Consider the following 17,028-nt stretch of genomic DNA (forward strand, 5'->3'; position numbering starts at 1 on the left):
TTGTTGTTTGCTATACGCGTATATGGATAGAAGCGTTGCTCGAAGCAGCCTAAAGTAGCGTGTGGCACGCTCTTGCTCGACACACTATCATACACTTGACTAGCAACCCTCTAAGCGAGGCCACCCTTTCGCGAATACCTAACCCCCTTGCTTTGCTTCGTCTCTCTCTGCTCTCTCTCTCTCTCTCTCTCTCTCTCTCTTTCTCTCTCTCACTTACTCGGTTTCTCTAGTGCACTCTGTCTCTCTCTCTCTCTCTCTCTCTCTCTCTCTTTCTCTTTCGTGCTCCAGACGAGACAACCACGGAAGTATCGCCTTACACAACAAGGGTTGGTGAACGCTGCGTTATCACGCCGTCTCTCGTGCCTTCCTACTTGATCGTCAAATTCTACGCGTATGAGCGGGAAATAAACGACGTGGCGGAATGTGTTAAGTGTTACGAAGGTATGCAAGGGAGGACGATTAAACGAGCGAGTTTTGCGGTTAGTTAGTTGAATTTCTATATCTAAATATGAATTTCTTATATATTTCTTCATTTATCTGTTTTTTATTCTTTTTTACTTTCTCATTTAAAAAAATGACGAATAAATGAAGAATGTTGCGAAATATTATTTTATTTCACCTTTATTATAATCGTTGATCGTTTCTTATGAAATAGAGATATGTATGTTATACCGATAAATTGTCTCGATTTTAATCGATTTATTTTCTTTCGATATTTTATACTCGTAGAATTCTTATAAAACCGAATGAAAAAATAATAATAATAAAAGTGGAAAAAAGAAAAAAAGGAAGATGCCGACTTCTGCTACCATCAATAATAAATGTTTTAGTCGAGTATGCATAAGCCAGACGAACGCCCTCCATGGGGTTTGTTTTTACAAACACTGCTGTCAGCGACAATAAAGTACTTGCGTTTTATAGTGTTTCGTGCGAAGAGCGCACCTAACGACAAACACAGTGAGTATCTCTTCGCTTTTTCACTCTTCTCTCTCTCTCTCTCTCTCTCTCTCTCTTTTTTATTTTTATTTTTATTTTTTTTTATTTTCTTTTTTATTATTTCCCCTTTCTTGTATTTATTTTGTTGCTGTTTTTAATTTTCACAATCGTTACCGTTACACGTCGTGAAGGGTTTTAAAACTCGATAAATTCTGTTTGTAAAACTTTTTCAGTGATTTTACAAAAGATTGTTAACATCGTTGTCGAAAACTTGAAGTTGAAAATCGTAACAATGTAACAGAAGGGTTGGAAATGTTTGTTTGCATGTGAGAAATAGAAAGAGACAGAGAAAAGATGGGAAAATATCGCTCTGACCTATTTCATGACGCAAATTTCGTTCGAATCGCCTGGAGCGCTCTATCGTGGCATAAATTCCACGAAGGAAATCTTCCCTTCCCTTTCGCTTACTATGCTTCTAGTATGCTCTTCCACTCGCCCGAAGGCCGGATATTTCAGATACGTTTCGCGATAGTCCTCGCGGATAAACTTCTCTAAACGATTATCTCGTTGCCCCATCGAATCGTTCTTCCTTCTCCAACGAATTGTAATTTAACTTCTCTCGATCAGTTAATTACGTTGGATACGAAAATATAAAATGTAAAAGGGTTTTAATTCGATCAGATTTCGAGGAGATTTCGAATTATAAAATTGAAACGCTTTCTTCACTATTCTTATTATTATTATTTTTACTATTATTATTATTATTATTATTATTATTATTCTGACAAATTGTTTGTCACGTTACTATATATCTTAAAACAAATTAAATTATATTTGCAAGCATATTAAACCTATATTTCTCTTTTTTCTTTGAATTATTTTTATAATGGTCAAAATCTTTACATTTACAATAGAATTATCTGATCTGATATAATTTTTAATAATAAACTTTTTGATGAAATTGATTGATATTGAAAACAATAAAAGATGGAAAGAGAGAAAAAGAGAAAGAGAAGAAGAACAAGAGGGAGAAGAGGATCGATGAAAATTGTTGTTGATATTTACAAACACCAATTTATTAACCATCGAAATACCATTGGTGGTGGTAACCGGTGGTCAATTGTATGGTTTCGCCGAGATTGCCTCGTTCGTACGTTCGTCCATCCTCTCATCTCGATATCATCGTCGTAGTCGTTGTCATAAACCGCGTCACGATTCGATAAAGTTGCAATTGAGCGCGGTGCAAGAAAATTTGGTTGGGAACGGTGCCGTGCCATATTACGCTCGTCGTCGACAGCTCGATAAAATCTCTCTCTCTCTCTCTCTCTCTCTCTCTCTCTCTCTCTCTCTCTCTCTTTCTATCTCTATCTCTATCTCTCTTTCCTTTCACTCCCTCTCGTTTACTCGCTTCCCGAAATATTCGTTTTCCGCTTGCGTTCGTGAAAATTGTACTTTCACGCGAGAGAATTTCAAACCACGAAATTTTCAGTCGCAAGATCGACCTACGGTCATATTTATTTTATCATTATTTAACTCGAAGCTTTGCTTGAGTCGATGGGAATTCGTTCTTTTTCTTTTCTCTCTCTCTCTCTCTCTTTTTTTTTATCTGTAAGAAAGATCTCTAATGTCTTGAATAAATCTGCGATTATTGATTTCCGTTTAAATTAATCACGACTCGCTCTGACTGACACTTTTAATATAATTTTGGAAATAAACGTAAAAGAAAGAAAAAGAAAAAGAAGATTTTGATAATCGTTGAAAAATCTAGATAGAAAAGAGAGGAAGAAGAAAAAAAAGAAAACGAATATCCCTTAAAGGTTTATATGCTTTCGTTCGATCGACTAGGAGTTTCATCCCGAGGCATTTCCATCTACTTCGTTATTACCGCTTTAACGAGGGGGAGTTGTTATCGGATAACCGCACTTTCGACCTTAGACGATGATTATTTAAACCATCCTCGATCAGAGGATCAACCCATCGATCTGTTCAAAGGGAGTCGGAGATGAAACTGAATCGATGCCAATGTACATGTATACGTGTGTTTATATCTATGTATGAAAGAGAAAGAGAGAGAAAGAGAAAGAGTAAGAGAAAGAGAGAGAGATGGAAAGAGCAGATGTAGAAACACGTCACGATCCCTTTGACGAACTTCGTTCGGGATGTTAGATACCCTCGGGCATGTCGTCTGTTAGGATTCGACCGGATACGGTCAAGTCTATGCAGACAAGGCACGGTATATAGACAAGATCGTGGCATACCGCAGCAACCCCTCCTCTCTCTCCCTCTTCTCTTCTCTTCTCTTCTCTTCTCTTCTCTTCTCTTCTCTTCTCTTCTCTTCTCTTCTCTTCTCTTCTCTTCTCTTCTCTTCTCTTCTCTTCTCTTCTCTTCTCTTCTCTTCAGCCACTCCCCAGACACAAGATCCAAGCGTATTTCGATTAATTTCCATCGCCCATTTACGTCTACGTTCTTAGACTCTCAGAAGAGAAAATTTAGATAGTATATTTTTGCTCTAAATCGTTCGTAATATCTCGTTACTATCGATTTTTAATACCGAGTACTAATCGAACAAGTAATATTATAAATATGAAATTATTTTGCTCGCCTTTTTCTTTTTTGTTTTCTTTTTTGTTCTTCTAATTTTCTTCCAAAGTATAAAATATTCCTTTTTTCATCCTCTTCGAAATTTGTATCTAAGAGACAAAAAAAAAAAGAAAAATCGACGAATATCGACGAACTATGGCGTACCATCGATAATATTTTTCCTCTCGTTTCTTAAGGCTTTTCATGACATCGACGAAAAATAACATTTACGATCGGATATTTCATCGTATATAGGAACAACACAGCAGGTGTTTGCACTTTTACCAAAACTTCATTTTCTTTTCTTTCCCTTTCTTTTCTTTTTTCTCCTTTTCTTTTTTCTTTCTTCTCCTTTTCATTTTTTTTTTGCTTTCCTTTTCTTTCCTTTTCTTTTCATAACATCATCATCGATAAAGTTAACAGTATTTTCTACGTGAAGGGCATATTTTTCATTGAATTCGATGCGCTACTGTCCTGGTAGTAAGGGTGAATCGTTCGGCTTAAGGGCAAATACGAATTTATATCGAACTTTATAGGGAGGCTATCCTTGCGCGTTTATAACGACCTGTTCGCGAACTGGTTGTGCACGTGCACGTGCAAGTTCAGTCTGAGGGAAAGAGAAAGAGAAAGAGATAGAGAGACTGTCTGGCCGATCGTAAATTGGTGGATAATGCCTGCTGGACGAGCACCGCCATAAAACATTTATACACTTTAAACGTCCGCCGAGGGAAGCCGTGTCCTGTGTGTACCACTAGTTCTATCTCTTTCTCTCTCCCTCTCTCCCTCTCTCTCTCTCTCTCTCTCTCTCTCTCTCTCTCTCTTTCTTTCCCTATATCTTTCTCTACCTCTCTCTCTCTCTTTCTCTCTCCCTATACACCATCGTCCTTCCTTCACTTCGTACCTCTCATCCTCCATCTTTCGACGTTGAAGTATTAGTACCGGGTCTTCCGGCGTAGGAGGCCACTTCCGGAACCACACGAAGTGTAAGCGGAGAAATTGCCACGTCGAATTAACGCCCTGCCGACCGACGCATCCGTTATCTCTCTCTTTCTCTCTCTCTCTCTTTCTCTCTCTCTCTCTCTCTCTGTCTGTCTTTCTTTCTTTCTCTCTTTCTTTTTCTCCCTGTCTCTCTCTCTCTTTCTCCCCCTCTCTTTTTCAATCTTACACTAAGTCTAATCTATCGTAAATTTTCAAAATATATTATTTTTCATTATACTTAGGTGTACTATAATTCAATATTATCGAGTTTTTTTTTTGTAATAGAGAGAAAGGGAGAGGAAGAGAGAGAGAGAGAGAGGGAGAGAGAGAGAGAGAGAGGGAGAGAGAATTACTGAACAATTTTTATTTTATATAAAATATTTAAATTAAAAGAAATGTTCTGTAATTATATACGTAAGTATTATATACGAAACTGAATAGCGATAGAATTGATAATTAGTTTTGCAAGATAGCAAACTTTTTCTTTTATTAGACTTTTTATTACATCCTCAAATAATTGCACCAGCGTCGACGTCAAATTTCATTTTGAAGTTCTTCAATGGTTTACGGATTGTTAGTGTATCGGTATTCGTAGATATTTTATAGATATAATTATTCTTATTTCTGTTTCCCCTTTTATAATACTTTTACTACTTCTTTATACTAGTTTTTTTTATTTTATTTGCAATGTACAAAATTATGTACGTGGAATATTCTCTCTTTCTCCCTCTCTCTCTCTCTCTCTCTCTCTCTCTCTCTCTCTCTCTCTCTCTCTCTTTCTCTCTTCCAGTTATCATCCTTATCCCTTTTTCTCTCTATTTGTCTGTAAAAGCGACAGACCGAGCTCGTGTTATTGCGAAGTAAACGAGTTACGAGTAAATAATCCTAACCCGGTAAATGAATTCGAGACTTATGCAAATGAAGGAGGTGTTACTCGCAAAGCTTCTCTCGCGAGAGAAGCGAGATTTCGTTGGAGGGTGAGGTTCCGTAACGGAAGTTTCTTGGATTAACGAACTACGAAATCAAATCTTTCCTTTCTTTCTACTTTGTACCTTTCGTTTACTTCTTAATAATTTCGATATGGTTATATGCATTCTTCTCTTACTTCTTAATTTGTATTCTAATAACATTAATTAACGAAATTAGAGAATTGAGAATTTCGAAACCATCTTTCTCATTCATTCATTCATTCATTTATATATTTTTGTTAGATATTCTCTTCTAATTATTTTACAATTCGTTTCGGTTTATTTGTGAGTTTTATACGAGAAACGTACTACGTTGTAAGAAGTCAGAAGGAAATTAGTTGAACAAACATATCGATCGAGATGAAAAATTTGCATATTTACGAAGAACTTCAATCAAGACTTCGGTCAAGTTAACTTATATTCGGTCCGATCAATAACATTCCTGTTCTCAATTACGAAATTAGGATATTTCCTTTTTTCTTTTTATGTTTCTCTGGCGTTCATTTTAATAAACGATGGAGATGAAAGCAGTAAGAAAATTTCGTTGCAAAAATAACAACCAGAGGAAAATTTTATTCGTTATGTTTACGTATATTTCAGATTCTATATGAAAATGTTAAGTTAAAAAATGTGAGTTACGACATGATTCGTAGATTTGTTTAATCAAGATATTTGTTCTTGTCTTTTTTGTTTTTTATGACGATATTTACACGCATTAAAAATAAATTAGATAGTGATATAAAATATTATATATATATATATATATATATATATATATTGTGAAATATAAAATATGAAATAAAATATTAATATAAAACATTCACGGCATGCATACAGTGCATACAGCGGCCACGGTTAAAAAAAGAAACATAAAAATATGAATCTACATACATTTCTTTCAAATCAAATTTATTCGTATGATCGTATATACGTTTACGTTATATTAAGATAAAGTTATATCGCGTAGATTGATAAAAATTAAGTTAAAAATGATTGAATCCTTTCCAATGAAATTTATTCGTGTCTTTAACGCAATCGTTTGTACATACGTATGTACAAATATGCGCATACATACATTCACATCAAATAGTATTTTCATATTGCGAGAGATTACAGATATGCACTTATCCGTTAATTTACTTACGAAGGGCTTAGTCGCGAGATTCACCATGGAATTAGTCGGAGAACTTGCCGCGGTGGACCACCGCGGGTTAATTAATTCGTGAATGAACGCGTAAACTCAGGAAGCTTCATAACTCGCGGGAAGGACACATAAATTCGTCGTGCGCGTCGGTAAACCTTCTATTCTCTTCGAAAGGCCGGACACAGTTGGTCAAAGTTTGATGGTTACGGATTCACTGGAGTTATGAAATTCTATAGCGGTCGGTTATGAAATTTTCGAATAGTTTATCGAGATTCATAAAATAATAATGTTAAGTTATGTTTCTCATGTCTCAAATTTATTTTCAAACGATCATATTATATTTTACGATTATGGATTACGAAAGGGAATAAATTTCTTACAAATCAATGGTCTAGTTAAATTTATTGTCAATTTAATGATATTTGATATTAACATTTTTTAATCATTTCGAGTTTGAAAATTTTTCTTGATTATCGAACAGTGTTTTATATATATATATATGAGAGAGAGAGTGAGTGATTCCCTTGACTCTGTGTGAAACTATAGACGAATCGAAAGAAAAGAAAGCTTGTCCAAGAAGAAGTAAGAGAAGAAGGACTTCGAAGTGAAAAAGGTTAAAAAGAATGAGAAAAAAAAAGAGAAGAGAAAAGAAGGGAAGGTAGGAGAGAAGAGGAGAGGAAAGGACCGGAACGTTAGGGAGAACGAGAGCAAATCGATTGATATGCAGAGTTTTTCCAATAAGACTGGAAGGGAGCCATTTTATTTCCGGTCGCCCGATCAGTACCACTCGGTCTTTTCGCGAAACCACTTCGTAGAGAGATAGAGGGAGTGGAAAAGGGAAGAAATCCTGATTCGTCCCTTCGTCTCTATTCTCCTTTCTCTCTCTTTCTATCTACACACATATATATAATATATATATATATAATATATATATATAATATATAATATATATATACACATGTATGTATGTACGTACGTATGTATGCCTGTTCGTATATATGTATATACAGTAGTCTTGTGTGTCCACATACAACTACTACATGATCGTCCCGCATGCAAAAGATAGAACGTGCACCGCAATCTGAACGAAATCTCCAAACCCAATTTCCTGGACAGACAGACGGACGAACTGGTGCACCGCGCATCAGACCGCACGCGGTACAGACTACATCGATCTCCGTGATGACGTTTTAATAATGCATCGATGCACATTCTTCTCGCTCTCCGACACACGCCAGCACCATTCGTTCTCGATCGTTTCCTGAAATAATCAAATTCATCCGATGGGCGTACATACGTATGTATATATGTACGTACCTATGCGTCTATCTATGTATGTATATATGTACGAACATATGTATGTATGTATGTATGTATGTATGTACGGATGTACAAGTATGTAGGTACGTACGGGTACGTTCTGTTCTGTTTGGGAAGATCTTGATTTGCTAGGATCTACGTGAACATGTGCGAATAGGTATGAATTGTGGGAAATGAAAAAAGGAAGGAAGGGAATGACGAATTTTCGACTTTTATTTCGTTCATGCCTTGACAATCGGAATTAAAATTTGTTCATTCGCTTATTAAAATCTTTAACACGTCGAAGAATTTAATTATAAACGAATAGAAATAGTAAACGATTGTAAATTGCGTTCAATGATAGAAATATTATTTTATACTAAATATAGCAATGAAATTATAGTGGAAATAGGCCCAACCATCTATAGAAATTATTCCTGAGTTCGAAAATTCAATAGAGAGGAAGAGAGAGAGAGAGGGAGGGAGAGATCTCGTAAAGCTAATCAGTTGTCGATTCTGGTAATTTTCACACAATTGCATTGGAGTATGCTTAATTAGCTTCCTATTCTCGGACGTCTATCTAACGTCTGACGTTATCGATCTCTCTGGTTACAGAGCTAATACTCGCGTTGCCTGCCGTTTCGAGAATAGATAGAAAGACAAATAGAGAATAAGATAGAAGATTCTCTCTCTCTCTCTCTCTCTCTCTTGCTCTCTCTCTCTATCTCTCTCTCTCTCTCTCTTTCTTTCGTGTTGCGTACGTAATTACAGTGAAAATCAACTGTGGAATTGACGTAAGACACATTGATAATGCAGGATAATTTAACGTTTGAAACGCAATCGCCCGTCTAATGGCTCGTACTAATTGTTGCGGATTTCCTATCAACCATGAAGATCTGTCTTGCATGATGAGAGAGAGAGAGAGAGAGAGAGAGAGAGAGAGAGAGAGAGAGAGAGAGAGAGAGAGAGAGACAAAGAAGAGAGAAACATAGTTCGATGTTAAGTAGAATCAGTATTAGGAGCTTCAACAAAACGAGTTTAACGAATGTTTAATTGCTTCGTCTCGATGTGTCGTATGAAAAGTAAGTGCCAAGCGTAATTATCGATTTCCGGTTTATCGAGGGTCGTTACCAAATTCGTTGGACTAGAATATATAAAGTCAGAGACGTATAAAATGTTCTTCTAGCAACGATGCGTGTTAAAATTCGTATTTGACGATTAAATTAACAGGTACTAATTAAAACGATCGTCGAAATAATTTAATTACGGAAAGTCTTTTGATTCGACTCGATAACGAGTGTATTTCAGGATGCATTAGTCGGAAATTTATCAATAATTAGTATGAGTTTATCGTATTATGTTTATAAATGAGATCGTTACTCGACTATTCGTGGAAATGATGAATAATTTTCTATCAGGGCTATACACACGGGGTTAAGGAACTGAGGTATGGTGCATCGAACGAGAACTTAATTATCGGATTCTCCTGGCCGGATTCAAAAATAATTTTCACCGAATAAAGTCGATAGGTCAATGTACGACGTATAACTCGTAAAAATATCTACGTATCTACATAGTACGTATGTTTCCTATATTCCTGGGACTTTTATTTCCCTCGTGAAACTTTATTAACTAATAATTCTGTCGCGTAAATATCGTAGTTCCGAGGGCAAAGTCGTTCGTTCATCGACCGTGCTCGATTAACACGGAGACACACACACACACGTGCGCAGAGACACACAGACACACACGCTATCTCGTAATTTTATAAGCGACAATTATCTACTTCTGGAACGAAACTATCCGTCGAGAAATAATTTTCGCAACGAGATAATTCAAACAATCGAGTACGGATTATTTCCATAACGTGAGAAAAGTTTTCGATTTATTCGTAACGAGAATTGAATAGTTATAAATCGAGGAATTGCAAATTTCTTTCTTTCTTTCTTTCTTTCTTGAGAGAGAGAGAGAGAGAGAGAGAGAGAGAGAGAGAGAGAGGGAGAGAGAAATATTAATAACGTTAATGCAGTTATGGGAATTAAAGAAAGAAAGCAAAAAAAGGAAATATTATACTATTACGATTCACAATTTATTACATTAACATTTTTATATTAAAAATCTTTATTCTTATTTATCATATTTTGGAATATATAATTAATAGGAATTTATTTCTTATTATAGAAGAGATATTAAAAATTTAATTTACGATCTGTGTTTCAGGTGAAAGTCATGCTTAGGGTGTCCCCAGGGGACGGTGGTAGTTTCTTTAACGCCGATAAACGTAAGAAGCAAGTGACTTTGGTGGATCCAGCATCTGGTCAATCTTCCTCGGCTGAAGATCGTAGGCCAACCGTAGCAGCACCGAAGATGTTTGCATTCGATGCTATATTCACGGAGGAAGATTCTCAGGTAGGCGACTCGTTAAAATAAAAATTCGTAATCTGCAAGCTCACGTTTTTCTATAAATGTAATATAAAAAACATATCTTCCATTCCTAACAATTCAATTCTTTTCCCATTGTCAAGCTTAATAATATTAAATACATTTAATATAATTAGAAAAGAAAAAGAAAATGAAAAATTCTATAAAGCGGGTACCATCTGCAAGAAAATATGATAAGGAAAGAAAAAAAAAAGGAGAGAAGAAAGAAAGAAGAGAAAAAAATTAAAGAGAAAGAGAAGGAAAAATGTAGGAAAAAAGTAGGAAAGAAAGGAAGTTTTTCAGGATGAAGAATCTTCCATTTTCTTCGTTTCTTAAGTACGAAAGAAAGCAATCGACGTTGTTACGACGAACAAGAAAAGGATAATTTCTTGAGAATCTGTCCAAGAGGAAACAAAATGGATTCTCGATCTTAGAAGTATCCTCTTGACGTTCCCTCTTATAAGTACGAACGTTAACATCGACGCTAGTTAAACTTGTTTGCGACGAATCTTTATTTCTCTCACTCTATCTCTCCTTTTTCATTCTTTTTCTTCTTTCTATCCCCTTTAAAAGAAATTTCCTCTCGTTTTCTCTTCATTCGTTTTCTTACAAAGATTTCTCTCGTTCTCTCCTCTCACATTCTCGATTCTTCAACGACCTCGAATGACCTCGAACGTTCAAGATACAGGCAGAAACTAGAGAGAAAGAGAAAGAGAAAGAGAGACATAGAGAGAGAGAGAGAGAGAGAGAGAGAGAGTAAGAGTAAGAGAGAGAGTGAGAGTGAGAGTGAGAGAAAGAGACAGAGCCAAAGATGAGAGGTGTACGTGCCTCGTCGACGACTTACGTTCATCCGAGAAACGCGAGAGACGTCCCTGCCGGGCGCATAACTAAACTAATTTCCCGACCTCTAAACTCCACCTCCGACAGGAAAATCCATCCCCTCAGGCAAGTGTTGCTCTTTGCTCGAGACTCCTTCTCACTCTCTCTCTCTTTCTCTCTCTCTGTCTCTATCTCTCTCTCTCTCTCTATTTCTCTTTCTCTCACTTATTCTCTCTCTCTCTCTTTCCTTCCTTGCTTCCTTCTCTCCTTCAACATACAACTCGAAGTAATTCTACCGTTCGTGAGACCAGTCAGGTAACGATGCCGATCTTTTACCTGATTTCCACTTTCTAATCATTCGAAAGTTTAGCCCTTCCGTTGAAATGTTCTTTCTCTCTCTCTCTCTCTCTCTCTGTGTCTCTCTCTCTCTCTCTCTCTGTGTCTCTCTCTCTCTCTCTCTCTCTCTGTCTGTCTGTCTGTCTTTCTCTGTCTCTCTATCTCTATCTCTTTCTTTTTCTTTTCGATATCTTAACTTCGTAAGTAGTGAGGATGGAGTAGGGTAGAGGAAGGAGGGTGAGACTTTGATAAGGAAAGAACGAATTCTTTTTTATCTCTTACAAAGAGGAGATTCGTCGAACTTTGTTATTTGCAATCGCGAAGAATAAAAGAGATAGAACTGCGTGTTTAGAATGCTATGCAAAAGAGAAAGATAGAAGCAAAGAGAGACAGAAAAAAACAGAGAGAGAGAGAGAGAGAGAGAGATAGAGAGAGTACTTCGGTGGTTGTATCTCGATATATTTCGATATTCCAATGCTCCCTAAGGACATTACCGAGCGTTGGATTCAAATGAGCTCAGAGCTACTCGGCTTTACCCCGGCAATATCTCTATGTTCTCTCTCTCTCTCTCTCTCTCTCTCTCTCTCTCTTTGCCTCTCTGCCTGTCTCTCTTTCTGTTTCTCTCTTCCTTCTCTCTATATCCATGAACTATGTTCTCTCCTTCTCTCTCTTTTTCTCTCTTTGGTATCAGTCGACGACAACGAGAGTTCTCGAGGGACTAGCCGAGCGTTTTCTCTCTCTTTCTCTTTCTCTGTACTCTGTCTCTCTTTCCCTTTCCCTTTCTACCCCTTTTTCCACTTTCCAAATTCTCTACGTTCCTGACCGTTTCGGTGTTCGTGTTTAGAAGAACCATAGAAACCAATCGTTTGATTCGATCAAACGTCCATCCGGCTTTAGCCGATTGCCATCGAAAAACACAATGGGCTCTTTCTCTTTTCGCCGCGTCTCTGTGTTTCCCTCCATAGTTCCTCCCTTTTTCTTTTTTTTTACTCTCTCTTTCTCTCTGTATACGTCGGTACCGGTGATTCCGGAATACGAGCGTGCCGGAGGCTGGACTTCAGGCTCACCATGGGGGATGAGAGACGACAGTGGAGTAAAAGTACATGAGAATGGTACGGGTCCTACGTCCTCCGGGACCTTTACCCTCTCTTTCACTCTCACTCTTTCTCTCTCTCTCTCTCTCTCTATCTTTCTCTTTCTGTCTCTACCCCTATCTCTCTAGTTGGCTCAACGCAGGTTCGACTGAATTTTTTAAGAGCTACAACCGACAGATCGCCCGGCCTGTTCATCTTCAAACAGCGTTATATTCCGACGTCTTTTCAAAAGTTCACGGTCCGTTCGCCGTCAAAATCGATTCGTCGTGATTCCAGAGAATTTCCAGAGTTAGGAAAAATCTAGACGTTAGATATCTCGACATGTTTTATTTTATTCCTAATAAAAAAAGTCTAACGCCATCGGAGTTATGATTTATTCGAAAAAGCAGGAAATTGGAATTGATCTGATTATGCTAAAGGGATTATTAACTCGACTGATATTATGTTTAACGGGAACGTGTGTATCTCTCTGTAGATCTCGCTTACCTTGACACGGTAATCTCGCGGGAGTGATATTTTCAAAGTCGGTCAGTAACAATAAAAGGGGACCGGATGGAGTTTAATGATCGTTAAACGGTCGCTATGTGACATATCATTGTGATTCTAAGTCGTTTATATCTCGTTCGTTACACTTTATTTACCTATTTGTCACCGTGACGTATATGTTTCAATTCATTCAAACGAATATATTATATATAATTGTTCATTATATAAAGTTATATATGTAGTACGAAATACTCGATCGGATATAATTAGATTATCGAATTCGAGAAAAGAGATGGACCGTTAAGCGATAAGCCATTGGTCTACGACGGACATTCGATATTCCGTCGTAGGATTATTATACGAGACAACCCGCATCTCTCCTAGCTGTCAAGGACACGCAAGTTGTGCGATACTCTCGTAAATTATGTAAGAACGGATACGTGAACCTAGATACACATCGAACGTGTTCTATCCTTGTTCCTCAACTCCCATATTCCTTTTCAAGAAAGCTAGAAGAGATAGTAAAAAAGGGAAAGGGATTTCCTTTGAAAGAAGTTCTTTCCTCTAAGTTGTATAGAAAATCAAAGAAAAAGAAGAAAAAAAGGAAAGAAAGACAGAAAGACGAGCTTTTAAATCGAATCAACTTATACGAGTTTGTACGTCGTTAGGTCAGACGAGATTAGATCGTTCGTTCTCAATCAAATTCATTGTTTATTCACGATCAATGTGCATTAACCTTTGGTTACAGATCAAACGAATGCCAAGTTACAGATTCGAACGATTACGATTTGTTAAACTTACGATTAAATACGAACGAAGATTACGTCACTAATACGAAAAACGTGTTAATTGGGTTCTTTCATGTTCTTAAATGTTGTGTACCTTCGAAAGCTAACACACATAGAGAGTTCTGCCAATAGCCATGTGCATAAATGAATCCCGACCGAATTAATCGAACATCCGTCTCAATTACTCGGAGCACCGTTCACGTTCACGTTCACGTTCACGTTCACGTTCACGTTCACGTTCACGTTCACGTTCGCATTCGCATTCGCTTGGAGATCTGCTTCTCGTGCAAGTAGTACTATATACATATACAGACAAACGTGACCGCACATATACAGATGCACGCTTAGGACAAAGATAGACGCATAAGCGTCTCGAATAGCGACTATAGTAGGCTGACAATTCCATTCCCGGCGGCGATCCTACAGGACAATGCACCCTGCCTAGGATAATTCACTGGAGCCATTATGCCTCCGTCCGGACAAGGGCTTTATTATTGACTTACGACTAATAGTCACGCTGTGGATTATGCGAACGTGCGTCTGTGTGCATCACCTGAAATGCGCTTGCGTGTGAGTCTCCGTGAGAGCCAACCCCTCTATCCCACCCTTTACCCTTCCACTCCCCTTTTCTCTTCTCACTCGTGCCACGACTACGGAGCTACGTGCCTCCGATCTATTGCTCATTTGATAGCGAATACTGATTGAACGAGAAGCCCTGCGAGACCGATAACCTTCACGTTTTGCTCCACTCCTACTCTTCTCTCTTTACCCTCTTCCTCTTTTTCACCTAATTTTACATATGATATATTTCTGCATATGTGATGTATATATATGTTTATATATATATATATATGTGTATGTATATATATGTGTGCTTATATATATCAACGATAAATGTTGATAAAACTCGTCGTCCTTAGACGAGATTTCTTTATCGATCAGTTCCTCGAAACGAGATTCAATTTCTTTTTATTATTTCACGAATATGATATCACGGTGGATGTCTCTTATAAAAAAAAAAAAAAAAAAAAAAAAAAGAACAAAAAAAAGAAGAAATAGAGAGAGAAAAGAAAGAAAAAAGAACAGGACCTGTGATCAAAGGACTCGGTTTTGACGTCGATCGAAGATCGAGATATCTAGATGGTACCATCAAATAAGCTTAATCGCAGATAGCGATGGAGATGAAGGGAGGGAGTAAATACGAGAGAGAGAGAGAGAGAGAGAGAGAGAGAGAGAGAGCGAGAGAGAGACAGAGAGACGGACAAGCACGTCCGTTCTACGGTAGACGCAGCGTAATCTGAAAACCAATCATACGGGCTCCTGGCACAATGCGATCCTCTTCGTCTCTCTTCCACGTTTCCTCCTCTTGCTTGCTCTCTCCCATTTTGAACCGAATCCGATCTCTACTATCTCCGCTATCTTCTAGAATTGCGGATTTCCATATTGTGCCGGTATATTAATCCGTGGCTTTGACCGGAGTCAGGAGAGGCTGATGAAGTTCGAAGGCCGTACTGCCCAGAATGAGAGAGAGAGAGAGAGAGAGAGAGAGAGAGAGAGAGAGAGAGAGAGAGAGAGAGAGAGATGAAGAGAAGGAGAGGAAGAAAGATAAAGAGAAATTCTCTAGCCTTGGAAACTTCCGAGGTGTGATTTCTCCTATTCGCCAGACTGAAAAAAGAAAGGAAAGTATTTTGTGTTGGAAGAAGAAAAAATATTCTACTGTTTTCTTCATTGACCAATGAGAGAACTCTCGAAAATGAGACAAACGGTTTGGCCGGTACACAAACTCTCGTAAGTTAATTCCTTTCGTTAGAACAAATTACAGAAACGAGACTAGCCTTTGAAAGAACTACGAGAGAAAGAAAAAGAGAAAGAGAAAGAGAAAGAGAGAGAAAGAGAGAGAGAGAGAGAGAGAGAGAGAGGACGGACTAATCTGTTTACTACATACAAAAGAATTTTCTCTTTTGTTCCAACTATAATAGATAAAAAACTTTCTTCTAATTAAAAAAATATTTCCCTCTCTCTCTCTCTCTCTCTCTTTCTCTCTCGAGAACGTCGTTTTTAGAACGCATTTTTCTATTCTTCTTTATTTTTCGTTTCACTTCGTTTTATTCGTTTCTAATATAAAAGGAAGTTATAATTCAGAATCATGTTTAACATTTATTTCATAAATGAGAAAAATGTTGTTTTTTTTTTAGAAATAGGGTATCGACAGATTTGTGGTTCATAGCGAATGCTCAGAATTGCTCGACGGATTTCGTAAATGCTTTTTTGATCCGACAAATGGTCGAACCTATTGACGATGACGATTATAGGGGGTTTGGACTACGTTCTTCCTCTCCTTCTTTCTTTTTATTTATATCTGTCTCTATCTATCTTTTTGAATATTTCTATGTACATAGAACGAGAGAAAGAGCGAGAGAGACGAGACAGATAGAGATAGATAGAGATAAAAAGAGAGCGAAAGAGAGAGAGAGAGAGAGAGATTCACCTCGTCTATCTGCAGCTGGGTTTGAGGATAACGGGAGGGAACTCTCGTTTACTCCCTAGGCGCCAATGATGCCAATCTCCCGTGTAAATCGCGACATATTTCATGACACAACGAACCAAAGGGGGGACTGCTAGGTGGGAGAGAGTAGGGGGTGGTTACTAGCCTGGGGGGAGGGAAGGAGAGGAGAAAGGGGAATATAGTCGGTACAGACGACGAGCTTTTTTTTTATCCCTCAACCGCCCATCACCTCTCAACCCCCTCGATCCATCCACTTCATTCTCAATCCCATTTCGAAATCCCGTTCATTGGGACGACCGAAGTCGTCCGGGTGTCGAAGTAGTTTCGCGAATCGTCGCTCGCGGATGAAAACTTTTTCAACTAACTCGTTATTCACGTAGTTTAACGTGCTTCAGTTCGAAAGATTCAGCGTTCGCTTTTTATACGGAATCGTGAAATTTTTTTTCAAAACCAACGAGATCCGATTCGCAAATTAGTTTGTATCGTTCTTCTTGTCCTATTATATTTCATTTTCTCTCTTTCTCTCTTTCTCTTTCTCTCTCTCTCTCTCTCTTTCGCTCCTTCTTTCTGGCGCTCGTTCGAAACTGCTAAAAGATATTTCTTCAACTCGTTTCGATTTATTTCAACGGGTTTTATCGCCTTGCAATCCCGTTGGAGGGAAACGGAAACGTCT

At 37.8% G+C, this 17,028-nt stretch overlaps 1 protein-coding gene across 5 annotated transcripts in view; it reads left to right on the forward strand.

The window, feature by feature from the left end:
• Positions 1 to 17,028, forward strand: part of LOC122628980 (kinesin-like protein CG14535) — a 255,776-nt gene that overhangs the window by 204,043 nt on the left and 34,705 nt on the right. For all 5 annotated transcript variants that reach the window (XR_006327163.1, XM_043811929.1, XM_043811930.1 and 2 more), the window contains one exon: positions 10,126 to 10,314. Coding sequence is in view for 4 of the 5 variants with exons in the window: in XM_043811929.1 (XP_043667864.1) it covers positions 10,126 to 10,314 (189 nt within the window). In the remaining variant the exon portion in view is untranslated. The remainder of the gene's footprint in view (positions 1 to 10,125; positions 10,315 to 17,028) is intronic.

This window comes from Vespula pensylvanica, chromosome 4, assembly GCF_014466175.1.
Source record: "Vespula pensylvanica isolate Volc-1 chromosome 4, ASM1446617v1, whole genome shotgun sequence".
Taxonomy (NCBI): domain Eukaryota; kingdom Metazoa; phylum Arthropoda; class Insecta; order Hymenoptera; family Vespidae; genus Vespula; species Vespula pensylvanica.